The 23,002-nt window shown below is 42.6% G+C and overlaps 1 protein-coding gene and 1 non-coding gene across 2 annotated transcripts in view; both read left to right on the top strand.

Moving 5' to 3' along the window:
• Positions 1 to 11,957, top strand: part of LOC122693888 (BRCA1 associated protein) — a 31,427-nt gene extending 19,470 nt beyond the window's left edge. The window contains exons 10-12 of the mRNA XM_043901835.1: positions 1,429 to 1,518; positions 7,164 to 7,267; positions 9,503 to 11,957. Coding sequence (XP_043757770.1) covers positions 1,429 to 1,518; positions 7,164 to 7,267; positions 9,503 to 9,866 — 558 coding nt within the window. The 3' untranslated portion in view covers positions 9,867 to 11,957. The remainder of the gene's footprint in view (positions 1 to 1,428; positions 1,519 to 7,163; positions 7,268 to 9,502) is intronic.
• On the top strand, positions 6,840 to 6,946 carry LOC122695741. The gene has a single exon (XR_006341498.1). It is a non-coding gene; the product is annotated as a U6 spliceosomal RNA (small nuclear RNA).
• Positions 11,958 to 23,002: the final 11,045 nt, after the last annotated feature.

Below are 23,002 nucleotides of genomic sequence, written 5' to 3' on the forward strand. Positions count from 1 at the left end.
ATATAAGTGAAGAAACAACAAAATTAGCACATTTGGGTTTTTCTCATAGCGGTAAACTTTATATAACTATAAAGTTGATATGTAAATTTTATATTAAGGAAGGAAAAGTTTAACATGAGTCCTATTTTATATAAATTTCAAAACAATTACTTTTAAAACAAATACCTTAACCATTGAAAGAAGTGGACATTTGAAAACTTGCTCATCTCTAGGTGTTTAAGGTCAGTGAAATGGCATAAAATAGAGCTAATGTTGTTACCATTAATATATTGTATTGACATGAAAAAAGTTCCAATCTTTAGTGTTAAGTTTTTAGTAACTCTTACAAATTAAGTATGTTCATTCAGTGAATACCTGTTGAGGATTGCTGTCTGTCAGCTACTCTTCCATGTGCTACTCTTCCATTTAATTTAGCATTAAATGGACTCGCTGCCCTCCTGGAGCATACAGTCTAGTGACATACATTCTCCCAAACTGTCCCTTCTTTCTGTGGCTCTTTCATTTTCTTCTCTGGCCTGCAAACATGAGTAGATCTCCAGTCTCCTCGAATGATCTTTTCCAGAATACAAAATGTGATCTTGCCACTCTTTGGCTCACATTTCTAGATGTGATACCCCAGAACTTTGCATAGGCCCCATCTCACCACACCCTACACTCCAGCTTCACTGGTCTTACTTCATGGCTGAGATAATCCTGAATGTCTGCAGCATCACATTTCTCTGGAATCTTTCTGTCTCCTCCTCCTGTCTGTCTGTCAAGGTGTCAAGGGTCCTCTCAAATCTCAGCTTCTGTCAGAAACCCTATCAGATCCTACTGTCATAAGCCATCTGTCCTTTCTCTAGTTACACAGCACTGTTCATTCATTCCTGCACTTGGGTAGCAAACTTTTCTTGACATCCAAAATGTGCCAGGCACCGAGGGCACAAAATTAAAGATATAGCCTTGCTTTCAAAGAGTTCACAGTCCAGTCAAGGAGAGAGCCTGGTAAATGGCTGATTAAGTGCTAATGTCATAAGTGCTATTAATGATAGGCACAGTGGGAGCCAAGAGGGGCAGTTAACCCAAGGCTGGAAGTGACAGGGACAACTTCCTGAAGGGGTAGCTGGATGAGCTGATTTGAGGTATACTTGATTTAAAACCATGTGGTTCTTCTTGAAGCCAGCTTGATCAGAAACAAGGGTTTTTTAAATTGTACATTTCTCTGTTTGTCCCTAACTAGATTGATTGTAAGCCCCCAGAGGGGACTGAAGTGTAACTGTCATCTCTGTGCTCCCCTAATTTATTGAGTAGAGTGGAACCAGGGTGTAATATACATTCTGAATGTTCCTCTTACTCTTCTGCAGGTCATTGAAAATCAGGTTTTAATTGACTTTCAGAGACTGACAACAGTAACTTATGTTTTGGTGTCCATTCTCTGTGTTTTTGTAGTATTCGTATTTACTAACAAGCCAGCTGGAGTCACAACGAATCTACTGGGAAAACAAGATAGTCCGGATAGAGAAGGACACAGCAGAGGAAGTAAGTTTCTCGTTTGAGGACTACTAAAATGCCACATGCTAGGACAGCCTGCTGTTGGGTGGGAGAAGGCAGAGTACAGGGGAAAATGGATCTTATAATCTTTCTTTTTAGTCTCATCTATAGGTAGAGAGCTGGTTTACCTCTAAAAAAGAAACCTTTGTTTTATGTCAGTTAAATTTCAGCAAAGCTGGAGGCTAGTAAGGGTAGAAAAAAGAAAAGATTTGGAATCACTTGGCTCACTGCTGCTGCTGCTAAGTCGCTTCAGTTGTGTCTGAGTCTGTGTGACCCCATAGATGGCAGCCCACCAGGCTCCCCCGTCCTTGGGATTCTCCAGGCAAAAACACTGGAGTGGGTTGCCATTTCCTTCTCCAGTGCATGAAAGTGAAAAGTGAAAGTGAAGTCGCTCAGTCTTGTCTGACTTTTAGCGACCCCATGGACTACAGCCTACCAGGCTCCTCTGTCCATGGGATTTTCCAGGCAAGAGTACTGGAGTGGGTTGCCACTGCCTTCTCTGACTTGGCTCACTCTAGTGACCTAACTCTTGATCAAGGTTCCAGTAAACACCTGACTTGCCATTATACTGGAGACTTAGCCTCTGAAGGCTGTATCAGGAAACAACTTCCAGACAACAGTGAGAGTGAAATTAGTCAAAAAGAGGAAAAGGAAGACACAAAAACACACTTACTGCAAATGTAATCAACTAAGCATAATTGAAGAGAAGGGAAGTGGACATATATTCTCACCTAGGACTAGTAAATCAAGATTTTATTGTGTGCTGACCCCTGCACACAATCTTATTGTGTGCTGAGCCCTATTCTATACTAAATTAAGGAAGAAATTAGACACTTGGTATGTACTTAAAAAAAGAAACCTTGGATTTAAAGCCTTAAGTATTTTGGTATTTTGAGGTTGGGATGTTGTTTGTTCATTCAGTCAGGTTTTCTAGTGGCTTGTGCAATTCCATTTAAAAAATAGAAGTATGTGCATGAGGATTTGTAATTTGAGTCAGCCAAGTGGTTTGTCAACTTGGGAACAGCTGCTTTGGGGAGCTGAATATGGGCTCCTAAGGCAACAAGATGGTGCTTTAAAATTGAAGGGAATAAAATTAGGCAGAGATGCTAGAGTAGTCAGCATGGCACCTTGTTGGTCTCAGGCAGTGGTCTTGAAAATTTAACAAGATAATCCTTTAAAGAAGAGGCCATTCACTGTTCCAGTGGGTAGAAAAGAAAAGTGGTGTGATTTGGTGGAAATCCAGCCCAGAGTGGCCCAGAGCTCCACCTACTTGGTTTTCCCTTTGTCTGCAGCATGCACAAGGAACCCTGAGGGTACCAGAGAAAGGAGTTTGAAAACCAGTGAGCACCTGAGTGTTCATGTATAACTGGGGCTCTGGGAACCATTCTCAGGATCTAGGGACAATGGTCATAATTCAGTGATTCCCTTAGTCTTAAAGGCTTTTAAATTTAAATCATTGATTTAAATAGTTATTTTAAAAATGCGTATCTTAGTAACTTTGTGAATCCCCACCCAATAACTGGGTCTTCAGATGGGGAACTACAGAGCTGGATTTGGGGCTCACCTCTGTGGTAGCTGGTATTATCCTGGAGCTTAGAAGGCAGGGCCAACCTGTCACTTTATGCCAGGCTCAAGGGTCCGTTTCTAAACATGCCTACAAATGAGAAGAAATCAGGTCTTTTTCATTAAGGCGTAGTCTGTGCTTGCTTAGTTGTGTCTGACTCTTTGCAACCCCATGAACTGTAGCCCACCAGGATCCTCTGTCCATGGAACTTTCCAGGTAAGAATACTGGAGTGGGTTGCCATTTCCTATGCCAGAGGATCTTCCCAATACAGGGATAGAACCTGCATCTCCTGTGTCTCCTGTAGTGGCAGGCAAATTCTTTACCCACAGCACCACTTGGGATGCCCCCAGCTTTAAAATGATCTCTCTTGAAAAGTTCATGATGAAATTCTTACAAGAACCTTCTAAACAATGGCAGTGCCTTTCTAGAGGGGCTTGATTGGAGTCCCCATGGGAAGGAGGTCCCTCTGACAGCACGTGAGAGGCAGAGCAGGCATCGCTGCCACTCGGTGTGAAGTTTGGGTCTCCGCAGGAGGAGCACCAGCAATGCCATGCAGCCTCACTAATGATTTTTTCTATGGGCTGTCCCAGTGTGACCACCTAAAGTGCTTTGTACAGGCCCTTGAGAACTTAGCTTAGGATCCTCTCTGCCCATGGAAAGCAAATCAGAGGGCAGGAAAACTAAAAATGTGAAATTGTGTTTACTTCTAGGTAGGGGTAAGGTGGCGGCCAAGGCAGCCCTAAATACAAAGCTCGGAAAAGATATTTTGTTTTCTAGTAAAAAAGGTCAGTTAATGGTGATGTAAGCCTTTTGTTCCTGCCTCTGTCCTCTGTCCGTTGGCACATCCAGCCGTGGTGCATGTGCAAGGAGAAACAGTGATCGTGGGTTTCATGGGCAGAGATTCTTGGCCATGGGCCTCATAAAAAGTTAATGTAGGGGAGCAGAGGGGCTGGAGATTGAAATTCACTGTGGACTTCAATTGCAATACTATTCCAGTCCCCTGGTGCCTTACGTAGTGCAGTTATTACAGGGTGAGCAGAGTCTGTTCTGGAAAATGAAGCTCATACCCACTTGAAGGTTCCTAGTTTTAGTGGGCTATGTATGAAGAGCATAGAGTAGATCATCTATACAGGTGAATTCTCCTAGATACCACTTTTTTTCTGGAATTCCCTAAGTGGTCCAGTGGTTAGGACTCTGCAGTTTCACTGACAAAGGGGAAGGGTTTAATCCCTGGTCGGGGAACTAAAATCCCACAAGTTGCATGACACAGCTTAAAGAAAAAAGATAGATCTTTTCTTTTAAGCCTCTAGCTCCATATATAAATTGCTGTTTTTCCAGCTATGGATTGTGAACTGAGTTTGGTGGGCCACAACTGGTATTTTTATTAAACAGCATGGGATAGATATCAGAGTGTACCACATTTAATACTACTTTGTGAAACTTCTGTTTCAGGAGTGTGTGTGTGTGTGTACAAAGTGTTTCTTACTGCGCGCTAATGGTCAGAAATGTTTCTTAAACCACCAATTTAAACCATCATAACATTTGTCTCTAGCAATATTAAAAACCTTTTTGAGGTCACTTAGTATTTTTCATCTTGATTTAAATGTGTTTGCCTTATTGTCTTTAGTCACCAAAACATACAGTTTGGTTCCTTTTGATGGTTATTTCTGTCCTTTCCAGTTTCCCTGAACTGATTGGAGTAAGTTTAAGAGAAAAAGGTCAAAAGGATCTCATGGTCTTATTTTAAAAACAGTATTGAGGAAAAAATTAATATCGAATAGAATTTGAGTAATTTGAAAGCTATTTTTATTTTTATGACATAGCAGAACTTTTAGAAATCTCCCTTTAATTGCATGTTCTTCCAACTTAATAACGTTGGCTCTAAAGTTAATTACTACAAAGCAGTTATTCTTATTTTTTTTAAAAAGAGGGAGCAGTGCAGTTAGAGACCTGCTAGGCAGGCCATATGGCAAATGTTTAAAAAGAAAGCATTAAAAGTAGTGACCTTTTTTCTGGCATGATGGATGTTGCATGAATATCTGCTGAGAGTTTAGATCTTGCCCAGAGGTCACTTTTCCTTTGTTATTGAGCTTTGGCCCACTGTCTGATGCAGAGAGAGTTTTAGAACTTGGCTTTGAACCCAGACTTGGGGTCCAGTCCTGGACTCACATCACTCTAGCTGGGTGACCCTGGGGTCTATTGCCTCACCTTTCTCAAGCCTCAGTTTCTGTAAAAAGTTTATACACCTAAGTCATAGGCTTGTAATAAAGAATAAATGGAAAAAAAGGGAATAAATGAGATACTACCTATAAGACATCTAGCCAATGCCTGAACCATAGGATTTAAACTCTCAGTCACTTCCATTTCCTACTATTAATACCTCATGACCCACCTATCTTCTTCCTGTCTTTAGACCAGTGATAAGTTTTTAAGACAATGTAATATGAATTCTTTCTATAAATTGCCTTTATATAAACTCAATAAAATAAGAACTGCTTATGTTGCATGTGACTTCAGAGTACATGAGAATATTAATAGTGAGTTTGGAGGGGAAAGAATACCAAACAGCTAGAATCACCTGTTACAAGTACCTTTGGATTATTTGGATAATACAGTTGACCCTTAAACAGCATGGGTTTGAACTGCACTTACATGTGGATTTTTTTCAACGGATGCCTACTATAGTACTACAGGAACCACAGATGGTTAAATCTGCAGATGCAGAACCTCAGAGCACTGATGATAAAGTTATACTCGGATTTTCAATTTTAAGGAGGGTTGAGATCCCTAACCCCCACATCGTTCAAGGGTCAAGTGTAATTTTAGAATATGATCTCAAGAGGTAAAAAACAGTAGTGAGTTAAAAATGGGAGATTCTTGTCCTCCTACATTATTGATAGGAATGTAAATTGGTGCAGTCACTATGAAAGACAGAATGGAGGTTCCTTAAAAAAATTAAAAATAGAGCTACCATACGATCGTGCAATCCCATTCTTAAACATATATCTGGAAAAGACGTAAACTCTAATCGGAAAAGATAAATGCACCCCACTGTTCATAGCAGCACTATTTATAATATCCAGTACAAATAGAAGAAACCTAAATGTCCATCAACAGATAAATAGATGAAGATGTGGTACATATATACAATGGAATACTACTTAGCCATAAAAAAAGAATGAAATAATGCCATTTGCAGTAATATGAATGGACTTAGAGATTATCATATTAAATAAAGTAAGTCAAAGAAAGACAAAGATTATATGATTATCAGTTACATCCAAATCTTAAAAAATAATACAAATGAATCTATTTACAAAACAGAAACAGGCTCACAGATATGGAAAACAAATTTATATTTACCAAAGAGGATAGGAAGGGGAGTGTGGAATTAACTGATACACACTACTATATTTGAAATACATAAGCAAGAAGGATGTACTGTATAACACAGGGAATCATATTAAATATCTTATAATAACCTATAATGGAAAATAATCTGAAAAAATATATGTATGACTGGATCACTTTGCTGTACACATGAAACTACCATAATACTACAAATAAGCTACACTTCAATTAAAAGAAAAAAAAGAATGGGAGGTTCTGGTCTGGCTTCTGACAAAACCATCTCCTGCTCTGCAGCCTGAAGCTCTACCTTCTAGCAGTTTCACTCAACATTCAGTAGCTTTTGATCCCTCTTCATCCTGGTTGAGAGAAATGGTAAGAAAAAAGGGAGTTCTCGTGCTTGCTTCGGCAGCACATATACTGAAATTGGAACGATACAGAGAAGATTAGCATGGCCCCTGCGCAAGGATGACACGCAAATTCGTGAAGCGTTCCATATTTTTTAAAAGAGAAAAAAGAAAAAAAAGAAAAAGAAAAAAGGGAGTTCTCAAAATACTTACTCTTGTTGCAGAAATTCTTTCCGATAATGGTCTCACCTTTTCTAAGTTTGGTTTGTCAAAGTTAAAGACAAGTAGTCAGGGGGTGAAAATTGTAAAGTTAGCCCCAAAGGCCACACAGCTTTGTCTTTGAAATAAAACTGATCTCTTTTTACTCTTTCAGATTAACAACATGAAGACCAAATTTAAAGAAACAATTGAGAAATGTGATAATCTAGAGCACAGACTAAATGATCTCCTGAAAGAAAAGCAGTCTGTGGAAAGAAAGTAGGTATAACTGATCTATTCTTTTAATTAGCTATTTTATTCTAACAGGCTCCATAAACAGAGAATCTCCTTTATTCCCATGGACACGCACTCATTATTGTCAAGTGTGTGTGTATCACCAAGTTTTCAAGGGTCTCCCTATATATGGAGCAGATCTACTGTGACTTCCTGTTCAGTAAAAAATTCAGTGTTTCATGCCAGATGGATGCCATGTGGAATACAGGGCTCTCTCCTGATGACTGTGCTTACACTGTGCACAAGTGTCTCCTATTTTTGCCTGTAGAAAGCTATCTCCCTTTGCCCAGAGCCTCTCTGAGCCATGGTGACTGAGAAATGGCAGTTAGGAAAGATATTTACATCTAAACTGGAGATGGTGTGTCTTCTGGCTTTGCTTGGGAATTAAAGGCAAAGATACTGAATATGGAGCGAAAAACTCATTAACAACATGGCAAGAACTACTGTTCTCTACTACTGTAGAACAGTAGTTCTCTACTACTGTTATTTGGGAAGATAATTGCTACTAAATGAAACTACTTTTCTAGCGTAAGTTAGACTCACAAAAATAATTGGATTTTTTGCCTCCAGACAAATGGATAAAAAATAAAGGGGATAATTGTCCCTTAAGAAGGTTTTTTGTTTTTTTTTTTAATCTTTTATTTTGGAATAAATTAAGGTTTACAAAAAGGTTGCAACGATAGTTCTAAGAATTTCCATACACCTTTCACCTGTTTTCCCCCTAGCAAATAACTGGATATTTTTAGTGGTGTGGGGGTGTGTGTGTGTGGTAAAATCTGTATTACATAGATTTTGCCATATTAATCATTTTAAGTATATCAGTCAGTGACATGAGGTGCCTTCACAGTGTGCAACTATGATTCCAGAATTTTTCATCACTCCAACAGAAACTTTACCAAAGGGGTTAACTGTTGTGAAAACAACACTACACCATAAATAGAAATAAAAATAAAAAGTCTCTTTTACTTTCAGTGCCCTAACTAATTGAACTGTTCCAAAGAATTTAAAAGTTAAAACTAAAAGTTTTCTTTCACTCCCAAATCCTGCATGGATACCCAACCTGTAGAATCTAATGCCTGATGATCTGAGGTAGACCTGATGTAATAATAATACAAAAAGTGCACAATAAATGTAATGCGCTTGAATCATCCTGAAACAGTCCCCTCCACCCCTCCTCACTTCCTGGTTCATGGAAAAACTGTCTTCCATGAAATCAGTCCCTGGTGCCAAACAGGTTGGGGACCACTGATCTAGAGGTTCTTAATGGCACCAGTGAATACTTCTTGTTCGAGCTCTTTTACTGTACCTGTATAAACATCTCACATACATCTTTTTTCTACAAAAATTGAATAATATTAGGTATTCTATTTGGTAAAATATTCTGTTTTGGAGGTTTTTTTTTTTCCTTTGGACTGGTACACCTAGATCTATATCCTGTAACATGTATGAAAATCATAATTTTAACTAGTTCCCCTTGATGGACATGTTTTACTACTATAAACAATGTTGCAATAAGCATCTTTGTCCATATGTCATTTAGTGCAACCCTGAATATATTTATTTTATAGGATAAATTCTTGGAAGTAGAATAGCTATGTCAGAGGGCAGGTGAAATTTTGATTTTCATAGATGTTGCCAAGTTGATTTCCATTGAGTGTGTAGCAGTTCACACTCCAGTGCCACCATGTGGGAGTGCCCCGTTTTCCCACATCTGAGCTCTCTGGCATTCTGATACATAAAAATGGTATTTCAAGTGGTGTTTTAATTTGTCATTCTTTACTTGTGAGTAAGATTGAGCATCAATAAGGCACTCCCTCTTCTTGAAGACTCTTCTCCAGCAAATGCAGTGAGGTCAGAGCACTTGACTCTTTAAGAATGTCACTTTTCCTCATAACTTCTTTATCACAGTTATCATCTCTAAGCCACTCATGTAAACAATTCAGAGAAGCAGTAGACATTTTACCATGAGTCACAGAATAGTTTCTGCTATTGAAAAATCTCTGATCCTGAAATATTGTCCTGAAGCTACACTTGAGTTAACTGAAGCAGAATTCTGATTTCAGATGGCTGTTGCAGTGGCAGCAGACCCCTTGGCCATGGGAGGGAGTGGTCTGCCATAAGTGGATTCTGAGGTCATGTTCTCTGTTCAATCCCAGAGCAGAAAGGGGACTCTGTCAGCAAATGGAAAACATGCATTGTCTTCCTTTGTTTTTGTGAAAGGTGCACTCAGCTAAACACTAAAGTGGCCAAACTCACCACGGAGCTCAAAGAGGAGCAGGAAATGAACAAGTGTTTGCGAGCCAATCAAGTCCTCCTGCAGAACAAGCTAAAGGAGGAGGAGAGGGTATTAAAAGAGACCTGTGACCAGAAGGACCTGCAGATCACCGAGATCCAGGAGCAGCTGCGGGATGTCATGTTCTACCTGGAAACGCAGCAGAAAATCAACCACCTGCCGGCTGAGACCCGGCAGGAAATCCAGGAGGGACAGATCAACATCGCCATGGCCTCAGCCTCCAGCCCCCCATCTTCTGGGGGCAGTGGGAAGCTGTCCTCCAGGAAGGGCCGCAGCAAGAGGGGCAAGTGATCTTCAGAGAGGTGCACTTCCCCAGGACTGTTCTCCCTGGCACAGCGAGGGCGTGCTGGGGCCTTCAGCTAACTGTGAGGGTGGACCCTGAATAAGTATAAGTCAGGATCAAGCCACAGTTGTTTGGATCTTTCATTTGCTAGCGTGTGGTGTAACGACCATAGAAGGCTGACGACCAGGAGAGCTGAGGGAAACAGGCAGTGTTTTCAAAGGTGGCTGCTTTTCTCAACCATGATAGTTCACTAACCTCAGACGTTCTGATGACCATTTTGCCTTCCTACTTGATAGATGCCCCAACGCTGCTGTGCATTTTTCCGTTGTATTTATTGAGTTGGTGTATTTGACTTCCAGTTCTGGGGTCAGTTTAAGAGCTCGGATTTTTTTGTGTCCCCTGAAAGGTAATGTTACCTCGCTCTAAGGCACCAAACTTGCCAGAAGTCACAGCAGTTGCTTGAGAGAGAGGCTCCCGTTGGCCACTAAGGATTTATGAAAACGCCCTAGCATTAGTCTCATATCATTGGCATCACTCCTTGCCTCTGGGGAATTGAAGAAATGGTTAAATGTTAAATGAAAAGAGGCTAGGTGTGTAAACCCAGCACTGGCTTGTCACCAGCAGCCATCTCCTCTTGCTCTAGGCCTCACCAGGAAAAACAAACAGCCCCCGGGCATACTGAGTGGACCCAGTGTAGGAAAACTGGTGACGTCCCCACTTTGTTTATTTTTGATGCCTCCACAGCTCATTATGAACCTCAGAGAAGGAGGCTTAATTTTTGCTCTAAGATTCAAATCTCAGTGGATTTCCTAGCATCCAGCAAGAAGAAGCAGGCAGATTTATCATCCATGTGAAAAGGTATGAGCAAGGCCACTGACTGGCTGACTGTATTTTGTTGGGATCAGTATTTCCTGAGTGTTTACAGAAAATTGGGCTACGTGTTTCGATTGTGACTAGAGGAGCTTAGGCAGATCTGCAGTTACGCTTTCAAGATATATCCAAAAGGCTGTTGCTAAATTCAAAAATTAGAATTTTAACAGAGGCCCCTTTAAAACAGTCATGTAATGCTTATATGGGCCAACAGAGGGTCTGTGTACTTTTTCTAGAAACAGAAATGTCCAAAAAAAACCCTCGCAATATGTGGTAATTAAGCAAAATTAAAGTAAGACCCGTGTTGGAATTTAGCTTCCAAAAGAGGTAGCTATATAGGTTAACAAGACACACTGTTAAATGATGGGTTTTCTTTTCTGTTTTTATAATTAGACAAAGTTTTCAAATGATCACACTTCAGACCTGGTTTTTAGCCTATGATTAGGCCTCATCCTCCAAAAGTCTTCCGTGTCACCTCTTCACACACCAACTGTATGGCTAATCACGATGCATTTCTGTGGGGTCTGCCACAGCATTTCCCAAAGAACCTTCTCTGTAACTCTGCAACATGAATGTACTCAGACATTCTCAATTCTTTCTTAGGGCAAACCAATTCCACAAGTCCCCCTTGGACTTATATATATATATACAGGTATCTTAAAGCAAAAGTGGGAATGGGAAGCTAACCTAATTCTCTTTCCTATAGAGATTCTATTTTATTTAAAATCTATTTTTACACTAGTTAGAATCCTGCTTTTTTGGCCAAGTACTTGTTGTGCATGTCTGACCTTGCAGAAGCTGGGGTGGATCGTAGCATACTAATTAAGAGAATTAGAAGTAGTTGACAAAGCTTGCTTGCTCCTCTTTTCTCTGTGATCACCTCTTGTCAAGCAGCTCTGCCACCACTGGGAGAACAGAGATTTTTCTCAGTACAGGTGAGATAAACACTCTGAAAGGCTGTGCCCAGAGGAAGGAGCAAATAGGCAAATGTTTCCAAACTACTTGAAGGTTTAAAAAAAAATGTTCCAGAAAAAAATCTTGTCAAGCTATGTAAAGAAAATGTTTAAAAAAAAAAACAAAAAAACAGTCAACGAGTCATGTTTGAATTTGACAAAATTACATAAGGTAGAAACTCTTAGTGTTTTCTGCAGGATGAAAATGAACCACTTAACATATCCATACTACCTTGAACAGTGAAATTGCATTAAAATAACCAAACTTTGAAATGATTCTGCCATGTGTGAAATCTGTGTCTCTCTGGTGGTTATTTTGCTTGGGAGCTTGTACCTGAATCATCTAAGAAAAAGTAACTGACCCAGATAGAGAAGAAGGTTCTCTGAATTGGGAGGCTTGGGTTAAGAGAAGACCCAGATGCACCATTCTCTTGCAAACTATAGTAAAAAAAAAAAAAAAAAAAACAGTTTCTACACCCAGGACTTTTTCCCAGGCCCTCTACAGAGATAGGGTGGTTTTGTTTTTGAAAACTGTCATAAATGTGACTCGTTCAGGATCCACCGTGTAAGATAAAGCACTGAAGCAACTCCCCGCTCCCTGCTTGCTCAGTGAAGTTGCTCTGGGCTGAAAAAGGGATTTAAACAGCAAGTCAGTAAGAATGTGGAGAACTTGGCAAATCACAAATGAACAACCTTCTGTCACTACTTGGAAACCCCTCTCCTGGTGCAGTCAGGGTACACAAGCTACAGATACTACCCGTAAGATTTGGCTGCCGTGCATGATGCCACATTGCTTGGGCTGGTGGCAGATTTTGGCTCGTTGTGATAAAGTCCATGGGCTAATCTGGAAAAGAAAAGTCACTCTTACAACATTTGAGGAAAGCTATTTTGTTTCCTCCAGGATAAAGCTGATTTAACTCTGTTGCAGTGATTCTGCTGTGTTACTTCCCTCTTGGCAGCAGAAGGGAAAATTTTCAGGAACTTTTCTTGAGATCTAGCTCCTGTTCTTTAATGGCGCTGGGGGGTACATCTAAACCACCCAGAGACCTGGCCAGCATCTGAAGCAGGGTTAGGAAGCCACCAAGTGTTCTCTGGCAGGCCTCTGCTGCTGGCCAGTCTTCATTCCTGCCTGTGAAAATTTCTTAAATGGGAGTCCTAGAATTCTCTGTAGTGGCTACACCAACAGATGCAGCTTTTAAAGTTAAGATTTTTTAAATGACAGAGTAAAGTCATAATAGCCTGTCCTCTGAGGAACCCTGAGTTCTACCCCAGAGCCAAAGCCCAATCTCTGCGATGTGGTTATCTCCCCCCAAGGCAGTACTGCAATTCAGCCTGCAGCAGGCAAAAAGCATGCTTTGCATTTGTGCATTAGGACACTTCAGGGAAGTTATATCAGACTTTTTACTTTTTCGGGGGGTCAGGGAGAGAGAGAGTGGTCTCTTTATCCTGATTAATGTCATAATTCTTTTATACCCTCTTCTCATTTTCTAAAGGGGCTTCCCTGGTGGCTCAGAGGTTAAAGCGTCTGCCTGCAATGCAGGAGACCTGGGTTTGATCCCTTGGTCGGGAAGATTCCCTGGAGAAGGAAATGGCAACCCACTCCAGTATTCTTGCCTGGAGAATCCTATGGACAGAGGAGCCTGGTGGGCTACATACAGTCCATGGGGTCTCAAAGAGTTGGACATGGCTGAGCAACTTCACTTTCATTTTCTGAAGGCAGTGGTAACCATTTACCACCTGATGGTAACCCTTCTTCTTGCTTCCCTGAAACTTACGTGCCCTCCCCAGAATGCTGTCATTTAGGACACGGTTTCTGTCAGACATGAATTTTGAAAGCTGGACTTCCAGAGGCGAAAACTATTTCAGAACCATTTTAGCTAGTGTACCTTTCCTGGACATTGAGCAGTCTCTCACTGTAATTCTGGAAGCTTATAAGAGCCTGAAAGGTGGTCTGCAGTTGGTTTTTAGTCTGGATTTTGAATTCTTTCTGCCTTAAAGAAGGCCAGGAAGAGATGAACAGTCTGTCGTGTTATACACAATGACTGTGGCCTTGGGGGCCTAATATTGAACTTCTCCGGGGCAGAAACTTCTCACTGGAATCAGCAGCAAAATGTGGTTTTGGCACTGGGCAGGGAGCTGCGCTGGTGCAGACAGCATTTGTTACTCTGAGGCTGATTACCGTTTCTGTAGTGGAGTGGTTATCAAGTTCACCTCACAAGGCTAATTACCAAGCACACAACATGAACTAAATCAGCTTTGCTTCTTTTCAGACTCTGTTCTAAATCCCCGACCCAAAACTCCTTTCAGATCCAGCAGATCTTGAAATAAATGAAGAGAGGTTTGTCTGGGGCTGGGGAAAGGGAGGGTCCATCAAAGGGTGAAATCACCAGCAAGATCTTGGGCCATGAAGGTGTTTGACACCTAGGATGAATCTACCCTAGTACAACACGACTGACTCTAAAAAAAAATCAAAGTGAGGGGCTTCCCTGGTGGTCCAGTGGCTAAGACTCTGCACTCTAAATGCAGGGGCCTGGGTTTGATCCCTGGTCAGGGAACTAGGTCCCACAAGCCACAACTAAAAGATCCCACTTGCTGCAACAAGTTCCCGTGCAGAGAAAAAAAAAAAAAGAGTCTATGGCACTGAATAGGAAAAACAGTTCTGACTTGCCCTCTGTGGAGATGTCTTTTGCCGTCTTCTGCTGGGAAGAAGCAGCAAGTCCCAGAACAAACCTTCTAGTTGATTTGTTTCCTCATTTAAAAAGAACTGAGACCCCTCCAGCTATATGGATTCCTGATTCTAAATTCTCCATTCTTTGGTTGTGGCCCAACGGGCTAAAAGTTCAGACTTTTCCCTGGAGGGCGAGAGAAGGCGAGTGCCATTAAGAGAAGGTGTTTCCACCACTTGAGAAACTTGCTTGTATCACTTACATCATTACTGCTGTGCTTAACACCAGCAGGCTGAGGCGCTAAATGGAAAAGAAGGAACGTAAACTAATTTCTGGGCAGAACAGATCACGGAGAAAGACCTAGAAGTAAAGAAGAAATGGAAAATTTCAGAAGGAATCAGGAGAGTTGCTGGCTTAGAGACACTCCAGCGGACAGCAAATTGGAACTTATCGCACAAAGCGATGTCCTGTGGCAGTATCCTCCAGGAATTAATCTTTTGTGAAGAAACTAGCCCTCGTCGTAGCTGTGCCCACTCACACATCCTGATTAGTTTATGCATGCTTGGAAACTCTGAGCCTAAAACCACTTGCCAAAGTGACCACAACAGAAGAGCCACGTCATGACTCCCCCACCTCCCCGCTCCACCTGTCCTTGGGGAAACAAATGAAAAGCCTGCTTTCGAAACGCACGCCTCAGGAAAACAGCCTTTCAGTTGCATTTGTTTCTATGCTGCGCAAAATCAACACTGACTGGCTTTGATCCCAAACAGGGCCAACTGCGGACACTGAGATTTCTGCAGCCTCTGGCGGCCCTCCCCACCCCCAGCACATTCAACTTCAATTACGTGGGAACGGGCCCGGGGCCGGGGGCTGCCGCCAGATTCTCCTGGCCCAGCCTAGGAGGCCCTGTGCTGTGGCCCAGAATCTTTCCTAAAAGTCTCTGCAGGATCGCTCGGTCGCTGCCAATCCTGCACTTTCTGTTTGGCCAGATTCCTGGCTGTTTGACCAGAGTCAGGCTAAGGCTCTGTCCTGCTCCTTTTCTTCCTGTATGCCGGGACCTCCTCTCCCTGCAATCCCACTGCCTCTCACAGTTTTATGTAAATAAGGATGTCCTGCTGCTTTTCAAAACCAGAATAATCCCCCCAAAGATAACCCACACCACGCAGTCCTCAGGAAAGGGCTGTCTTTTTGGTGAACTCTGTTCAAACACTTTTCACCTGCTGAGATAATATTCTTGTACAAAGGGAGGTAATTAATGTCAAAGAACCCTGATTGGATTATTGTTGGCTCCTGTGAACCCAAGTAGACAGGGAAAAACCTAAAACAACACCCCACTGAGAGACATCTTTTCCAGCCCTGGTTACCCCAAGTAGACAATCCAGAGGAGCAGACCCCAAATCTGTTTTCTTTGGTAGGACTCAGAGCTGACAGAGTCACCTTGCTCTTGCCAAGAATTAGAAGCGGAAGAAAGTCCTGTCTTTGCTGAGGTGTTTGTTTCCAAGGCAAGCTCGCATTTGTTGAATTCCAAACCGTGTACCAAATTACAGTTGCTGTGTTGAGTGCTTCCCATGTACTCAGCGCCCGCCTGTAAGGTAGGTAGTTACCCCATTTTACAAATCAGGAAACCAGGGCTCAGCGGGGGACATTTCAGCATTGACATGAGGTCACATAGCTGATACACGTGATAAGGGCAGCTCCCCATCTCAGCACTGTTTGACCCCCAAATCTGGGCTCCTTGCCATTCCTCTCCACTGCTCCCCTAATGTTGGAACTTGGGGACAAAGGACACGGCCCCCAATTCCTGTTATGTGGTTGCCTTGGGAAAAGAGCGGAGTATTGACTTAAGACTACTTTTGTGTGAGGACTGTAGTTCTGTCGGCCCACCCTCTGCAAGCCTTGCCCTCTCCTCCTGGAACTGTCTGGCTTCTCTCTGGCTCTCTCCCACTCAGGCCGGGCCTGAGCCAGAGCTGATAAAGGAGAAAGAAACTTCACCAGTACTTCCCCCCGACTCCACCCAAGGGCAGACTCTGGGAAATTGCCTCTCGTGGCCCTCTTCATCCAGGGGGCCCAGGGCCCAGGCCACACCAAGCAAGTAAGCTGACATCTCAGTTCATTTACATGGAGCTTCCCTAGCTGGAAAAGTTGCTTCTGGAACAAAACTATCTAGACCCTAAGGAGTCCTTTCTTTCAGTGTGTAGACTCAGTTACTGCCCCCAAAGGCACAGTCAGACAGGCATAAACAGGCTAACTGGAAACTTTAGATTCTGGAGGGATCAGCTTAATTTGTGGCTTCAATTTATTACAGAATAAACAGGAGAGAGAGAAAACCTGGAACAAGATTTTTATAAACTACTGAGGGATATTATAAAGCAGTGTTAATTTGGCAAGCATAGACTGATGTGTGTACAAATGTCTTCCAAAAGCTTTTTCTGTTTTTTTTTTTAATTGAAATATAGTTGATTTACCATGGTGTGTTAATTTCTGCTGTTCAGCAAAGTGATCCAGTTATACATATATGCATTTTTTAATATTCTTTTCCATTATGGTTTATCTCAAGGTATCAAATATAGTTCTCTGTGTAATACGATATACAATAGGACCTTGTTGTTTATTCTATATCCAACTTTATTTCTTCTTTTGTATTATTACAAGTCAAATTTGAAAGATTCAATACCAATTTTTGTTATGTAACTCACATCTCCACTTATTTCTACTTATCCTATTTACAATTATATATTCTAAGTGCTATAAAACAATAGTAAGAGCATTCTCTTTTAAAATACACAAGTAAAAAAAAAAAAAGTAAAAAAAAAAAAAAAAAACAAAATAAAATAAAATAAAATAAAATACACAAGTAGGGGGCTTCCCTGGTGGTCCAGTGGCTAAGACTCTGTGCTCCCAATGCAGGGGGCGCAAGTTCAATCCCTGTTCAGGGAACTAGATCCCATATGTCACAACTAAGACCCAAGGCAGCCAAATAAATAAAAATAAAAACTAAATTTTTTTAAAAAGGAAGATGAATTGGGAAAGGCAATAAGAAGACACAGAAATGCTGCGGGATTCAGAAGAGGGCAGGATAACTGTGACTGGGCATGGAAAGGCTATAGGGACAAGGCCTTAGTTGAGATGGACCTTGGAAGGACAGAGCCGGCCTACCCTGCACCCTCTGTCCTTGGAGCTCTAAGACCAGTATGGAAAGTGTTGTCTTGAGCAAATTCTGCCTGAGTTAGAGGAGAATGAGGATGCCTATCTCGACTCAAAATGGCTTACACAATAATAGATTAATTATTTCACAGAACAAGGATGGAGGCAGGTCAAGTTCTGGATTGGTTAATGAGCAGCTCAACAACCTCACCAAAGAACTGGTACAGAAGCCCTCCCAAGAGACTCCCCCATACTCCTTGAGGACAATCTTGATTTACCTCCCAAGATTGGGGGTAGGCCTCACCAGCCCAGAAACTCCAACAGGGTGAATATCTGGATAATTGTGCTGCTCTCTTAGCAAAGAGATGAATCATGATTGCTCCTAGTTGATGGTATCAATCCTATTCCCCTGTGCAAGAGACTGGTCAGAGATGGTCATGTGACTTGATTTCGGCCAGTGAGGTGGAGAAGAAAATTTGCTCGGGATTTCTGGAAAAGATTTTACCCTCTGAAATGAAAAGCATGAAAATGAGAAAGCTGTTTTTGCTCCTGCCCTCTTCCTTCTTTCCTTCCTTCCTTCTGAGAATGCCTCTGTGTGAGGATATGACACTTGGTTTCACAGCAGCCACTTTATGACCCAGAGGGACAATGTTGCTGACATGCTGAGGATGGCAGAGCAGAATGAGAGAAAAAACCTGGGCCCCTGGCATGCAGGGAGAACCAAGCTTGGAATTACTTATCTTTAGACAGCTAATATATACAATAAACAAACTTTGATCTTTTAAGTCCCACTGGTAGGGTGTTCTATTACTTATAGACTAATGCATTTCTAATAGATAAGAGTCTCCAACTCTCTGTCTAAACACTGCCCTCTATATATCACACATTCCTTCTTTGCTGGTAATAAATACATTTGGGGCTGGTGGTGACCATCTTTTCTCCCATGTGGAAAGAGACCACCTGAGAATAATATCAATGCAGAAAAAAGCAAAGGGGAGAGATAGAGAGGGGCCAGTCCCTGATGTCATTGTCTGAGCCTCTGGATCAGCCGTGCCTGAAGTCAGCCCTACTCCTGGACTTCGCAGTTACATAAGCCAATAAATTCCATTCCCTTATTTATTTATTCTCTCAATCCAGGTTCTCTTGATTTTCTGTCACTGAAAGAGTCTAGATTAATATACAGTGCCCTGAAGTGCCACTTCAGGGCCTTCCCTCACATCACAGATGATCATAAAGTATTTGTCAGGGAGATGAATTCACTACTTTCTCTCCTCATCCCTGCTTTACAGACTTCTGAATGCTACCCCCGTCAGTATCATCAGTATCGCCTCCTCAAAAGTAGGGCAGGAGAGCTGGAAGGAGGAGATGCCTGGCACTTCAGGGCAGTGAGAAGTCACCTTGCTGGGTTTCCACAGCATGAGGAGTATTACATCATGAAGCTTTACAGAGGTAAAACCAGCATTGAAAAGCGTTAGTCGCTCAGTTGTGTCCAACTCTTTGTGACCCCATGGACTGTAGCCCACCAGGCTCCTCTGTCCATGGGATTCTCCAGGCAAGAATACTTGAATGGGTTGCCATTCCCTTCTCCAGGGGATATTCCCAACCCAAGGATTGAACCCAGGTCTTCCGCACTGCAGGCAGATTCTTTACCGTCAGAGCCACCAGGGAAGCCCAAGGCCAAGTTTAGGGGCGGACCTTCGGGACTGTTGTTCCACAACCACCATCTCACTGACTGCCCACAGCTTTCTGCCTGCAGGTGGAGGGGGATGGGAGCCCCAGGGCCCCGGAGAGCCCCAGGCGCTGCTCACATCAACTCTTGGGCTCCTTCTCTCTCCAGCCTCCATGAAAAATCCCAGGAGTTCATTCTCTTTAGCCTGGGCTGGACCACACGCCCCTATCTGAGATGATCACTCTGGCTTTGACTGGCCAGACATATGCCATGCGCCAGTGTGCTGTGGTCTGTGGGGCCTTGTAACCACCTTGTGTGGGGAAAGGGAGTTTCCCAAGGGAAGGCTGGCTGGGAGCTGTTATGCAAACAAAAGGGTCAGGAATGTCCACTGGGTAGACGAAACAGCTGACATCCATCATAAAGCCATCCCTCTACAAACTGGAACTTAAGAAATCTTAATGCATTTCAGTAGCAGTTGTTGGATTCAGCAAATATTATTTTTTGCACTTGATTAAATGCCCACAAGTTATGTGTTGGGAGCCTGGGGCAATAAAAATGATCAAACAAAAGTCTTCAAAGACTTCAAGTGATCTGATCAAGTGATCAAACAAGTGATCTGATAATATAAACTAACTACTGTGATTCACTGTCATAAAATGCTATGCTATGGGGACAGGAAAAAGGGTGTGCTTCATTCTACTTGTTTTGGGGGTGAAGGGAAGCTACAAAAAAGAAGTGCAATTTGAGACAAGCCTTGACGTTAAAGTGAAGAGATTGGCAGGTGGAAAGGGGTCGGCTGGGGTCATTCAGCAGAGAGCAAAGGAAGAGAGGGGAGGAAGTGCCTGGTAGATCCTAAGAACAGCAGGGGATGCCCAGCTGCATAGAGCATGGGTGCCATGTGTTTGGGCGACATGTAGAGTAGTGGGCCCTAAAAGATGTCCATAATCTAACCCTCTGAACCTGTGTAAGTTACCTTATTTGTTAGGTACTGTTATCATCTTCATTTTATAGATGAGGTAACTGAGAAATAGAAGAGTGAGGAGCTCCCTGTCAGTGGTCCAGTGGTTAAGACTAGTGCTTTCCATCCAGGGGGCATGGATTAGATCCCTGGTCAGGGAACTAGATCCCACATGCCACATGGTAGGGTCAAAAATATATAATAAAGAAAAATGAGATAATTTGTCCATGATCACCTGGCTATCAAAGAGTAAAACTGGCATTCAACACAGGCAACCTGGACTTGGGAATGAAGTGATGCTGGCCAAGAGGACATGCAGCTCTGAAGGTTCTGTAGGAATTCTAGTAGAAATGAGTGGCAGGCAGCTGATGGGATGAGCCCTGAGCTCAGAGCAGGAAAGATTTGGGGATTCCTCACTGTACACGTGTGGCCAAAGCTATGGGTATAAAACTGTGGTGTTAGAGAAGACTCTTGAGACTCCCTTGGACTGCAAGGAGATCAAACCAGTCAACCCTAAAGGATATCAACCCTGAATCTTCTTTGGAAGGACTGATGCTGAAACTGAAGCTCCAATACTTTGGCCACCTGATGAGAAGAGCTGACTCATTTGAAAAGACCCTGATGCTGGGAAAGATTGAAGGTGGAAGGAGAAGGGGATGACAGAGAACAAGATGGTTGGATGGCATCACTGACTCATTGGACATGAGTTTGAGCAAGCTCTGAGAGATGGTGAAGGACAGGGAAGCCTGGCGTGCTGCAATCCATGGGGTCGCCAAGAGTCAGACACAACTGAGTGACTGAACGACAACCACAATGAGTGTAAAAAAGAATGCCCGGAAGAGAATGTAGATGTGAGATGACATGAAGGCTTAAGACAGAGCCTGGATAACAGTGGCAGTTGGGCAGGAATGAAAGAAACAGGAAAAGAAGATCCTGAGAGGTCAGAAGAGGCCCTGTTGGGTAGATGTCCAGAAACCACTCTTATCAGAGGAACAGGAAATTGTGGTCAGTGGTATAGTGTGTAGGCAAGAGGCCAAAAATTTGGACAGGGACAGGAGGAAGGCCATTACACTGGGCATTGGGGCATTGATGGCCACTGGAGCCCTTTGAATGGACTGGCAGGGCTGGAGGCTTGGTTATCCAGGACTGAGGAGGGTACAAAAAGTCAGGAAGTGGAGCAGGCCATGTAGACTAGAATTCTGGCAACCAGAGGAAGGAGGGTGATCTGCAGAAGCTCAAGGGAGATGAGAATGTTTTGTCGTGTTTGTAGGTTGGAGGAGACTTGGACATGTTTACAGGAAGCAGCAAGAGATGTGGAAAGTTAGGTGGAGGTATGTTGCTTTCACTTTCTTCTCCTAAGTGCAGTTTTCCTTTGGGGAACTGTATTTCCCTCACTTCTTGATCCATAGCCTGCTCCTACTCTGGAAGTAGTCACGTGACTCAGGTCTGGCCAGTCAGGATGTTCTAATCCCCCAGCCACAGTGACAGGTTCATGAGAGAACACGTGACTCAGTTCTGCCTGATGAGCATTGGCCCTGGGACTTTTTTAATTAATTAATTTTTTTATTGAAGGATAATCGCTTTACAGAATTTTGTTGTTTTCTGTATACCTATGAATCAGCCATAGGTATACATATATCCCCTCCCTTTTGAAGCTCCCTCCCATCTCCCTCCCCATCCCACCCCTCTAGGTTGATACAGAGCCCCTGATTGAGTTTCCTGAGCCATGCAGCAAATTCCCGTTGGCTATCTATTTTACATGTGGTAATGTAAGTTTCCATGGTACTCTTTCCATACATCTCACCGTCTCCTCCCCTCTCCCCATGTCCATAAGTGTATTCGCTATGTCTGTTTCTCCATTGCTGCCCTGTATATGAATTCTTCAGTACCTTTTTCAAGATTCTAGAATATGATATTTATCTTTCTCTTTGTGACTTAGTTCACTCTGTATAAGAGGTTCTAGGTTCATCCACCTCATTAGAACTGACTCAAATGCATTCCTTTTTATGGCTGAATAATATTCCATTGTGTATATGTACCACAACTTCTTTATCCATTAATCTGTCGATGGACATCTAGGTTGCTTTTATGTTCTAGCTATTGTAAATAGTGCTGCAATGAACAATGGGATACATGTGTCTTTTTCAATTTTGGTTTCCTCAGGGTATATGCCTAGGAGTAGGATTGCTGGGTAATATTGTGGTTTTATTCCTAGTTTTTTAAGGAATCTCAGCCCCAGGACTTTTGCTGGAATCCTGTCTTTGGGGATTGCCAAGCTGGTCAGAATGAAAACCTAGATCTACAAGGGGTCATCTTTGCTACCATGGAAAGAGGACCTGCCTGGGAGTAGAGTCAACACAGATGATAACAGAGCTGAGAAATGGAGAGGGACTAAGTCCCAGTGACATTGTTTGAGTCCCCAAGTCTAAAGGTCTGTATAGTCAAAGCTGTGGTTTTTTCCAGTAGTCATGTACAGATGTGAGAGTTGGACCATAAAGAGGCTGAGCACCAAAGAATGGATGCTTTCAAATTGTGGTGCTGGAGAAGACTCTTGAGAGTCCCTTGGACAACAAGGAGATCAAACCAGTCAGCCCTAAAGGAAATCAACCTTGAGTATTCATTGGAAGGACTGATGCTGAAGCTGAAGCTCCAATACTTTGGCCACCTGATGCAAACAGCTGATTCATTGGAAAAGACCCTGATGCTGGGGAAGATTGAGGGCAGGAGGAGAAGGAAAGGATGAGATGGTTGGATGACATCACTGACTTTAATGGACATGAGTTGGAGCAAATTCCGAGAGACAGTGAAGGACAGGGACTCCTGGCGTGCTGCAGTCCATGGGGTTGCAAAGAGTTGGACGCGACTTAGCATCTGAACAACAAAT

This window comes from Cervus elaphus, chromosome 5, assembly GCF_910594005.1.
Source record: "Cervus elaphus chromosome 5, mCerEla1.1, whole genome shotgun sequence".
NCBI lineage: Eukaryota > Metazoa > Chordata > Mammalia > Artiodactyla > Cervidae > Cervus > Cervus elaphus.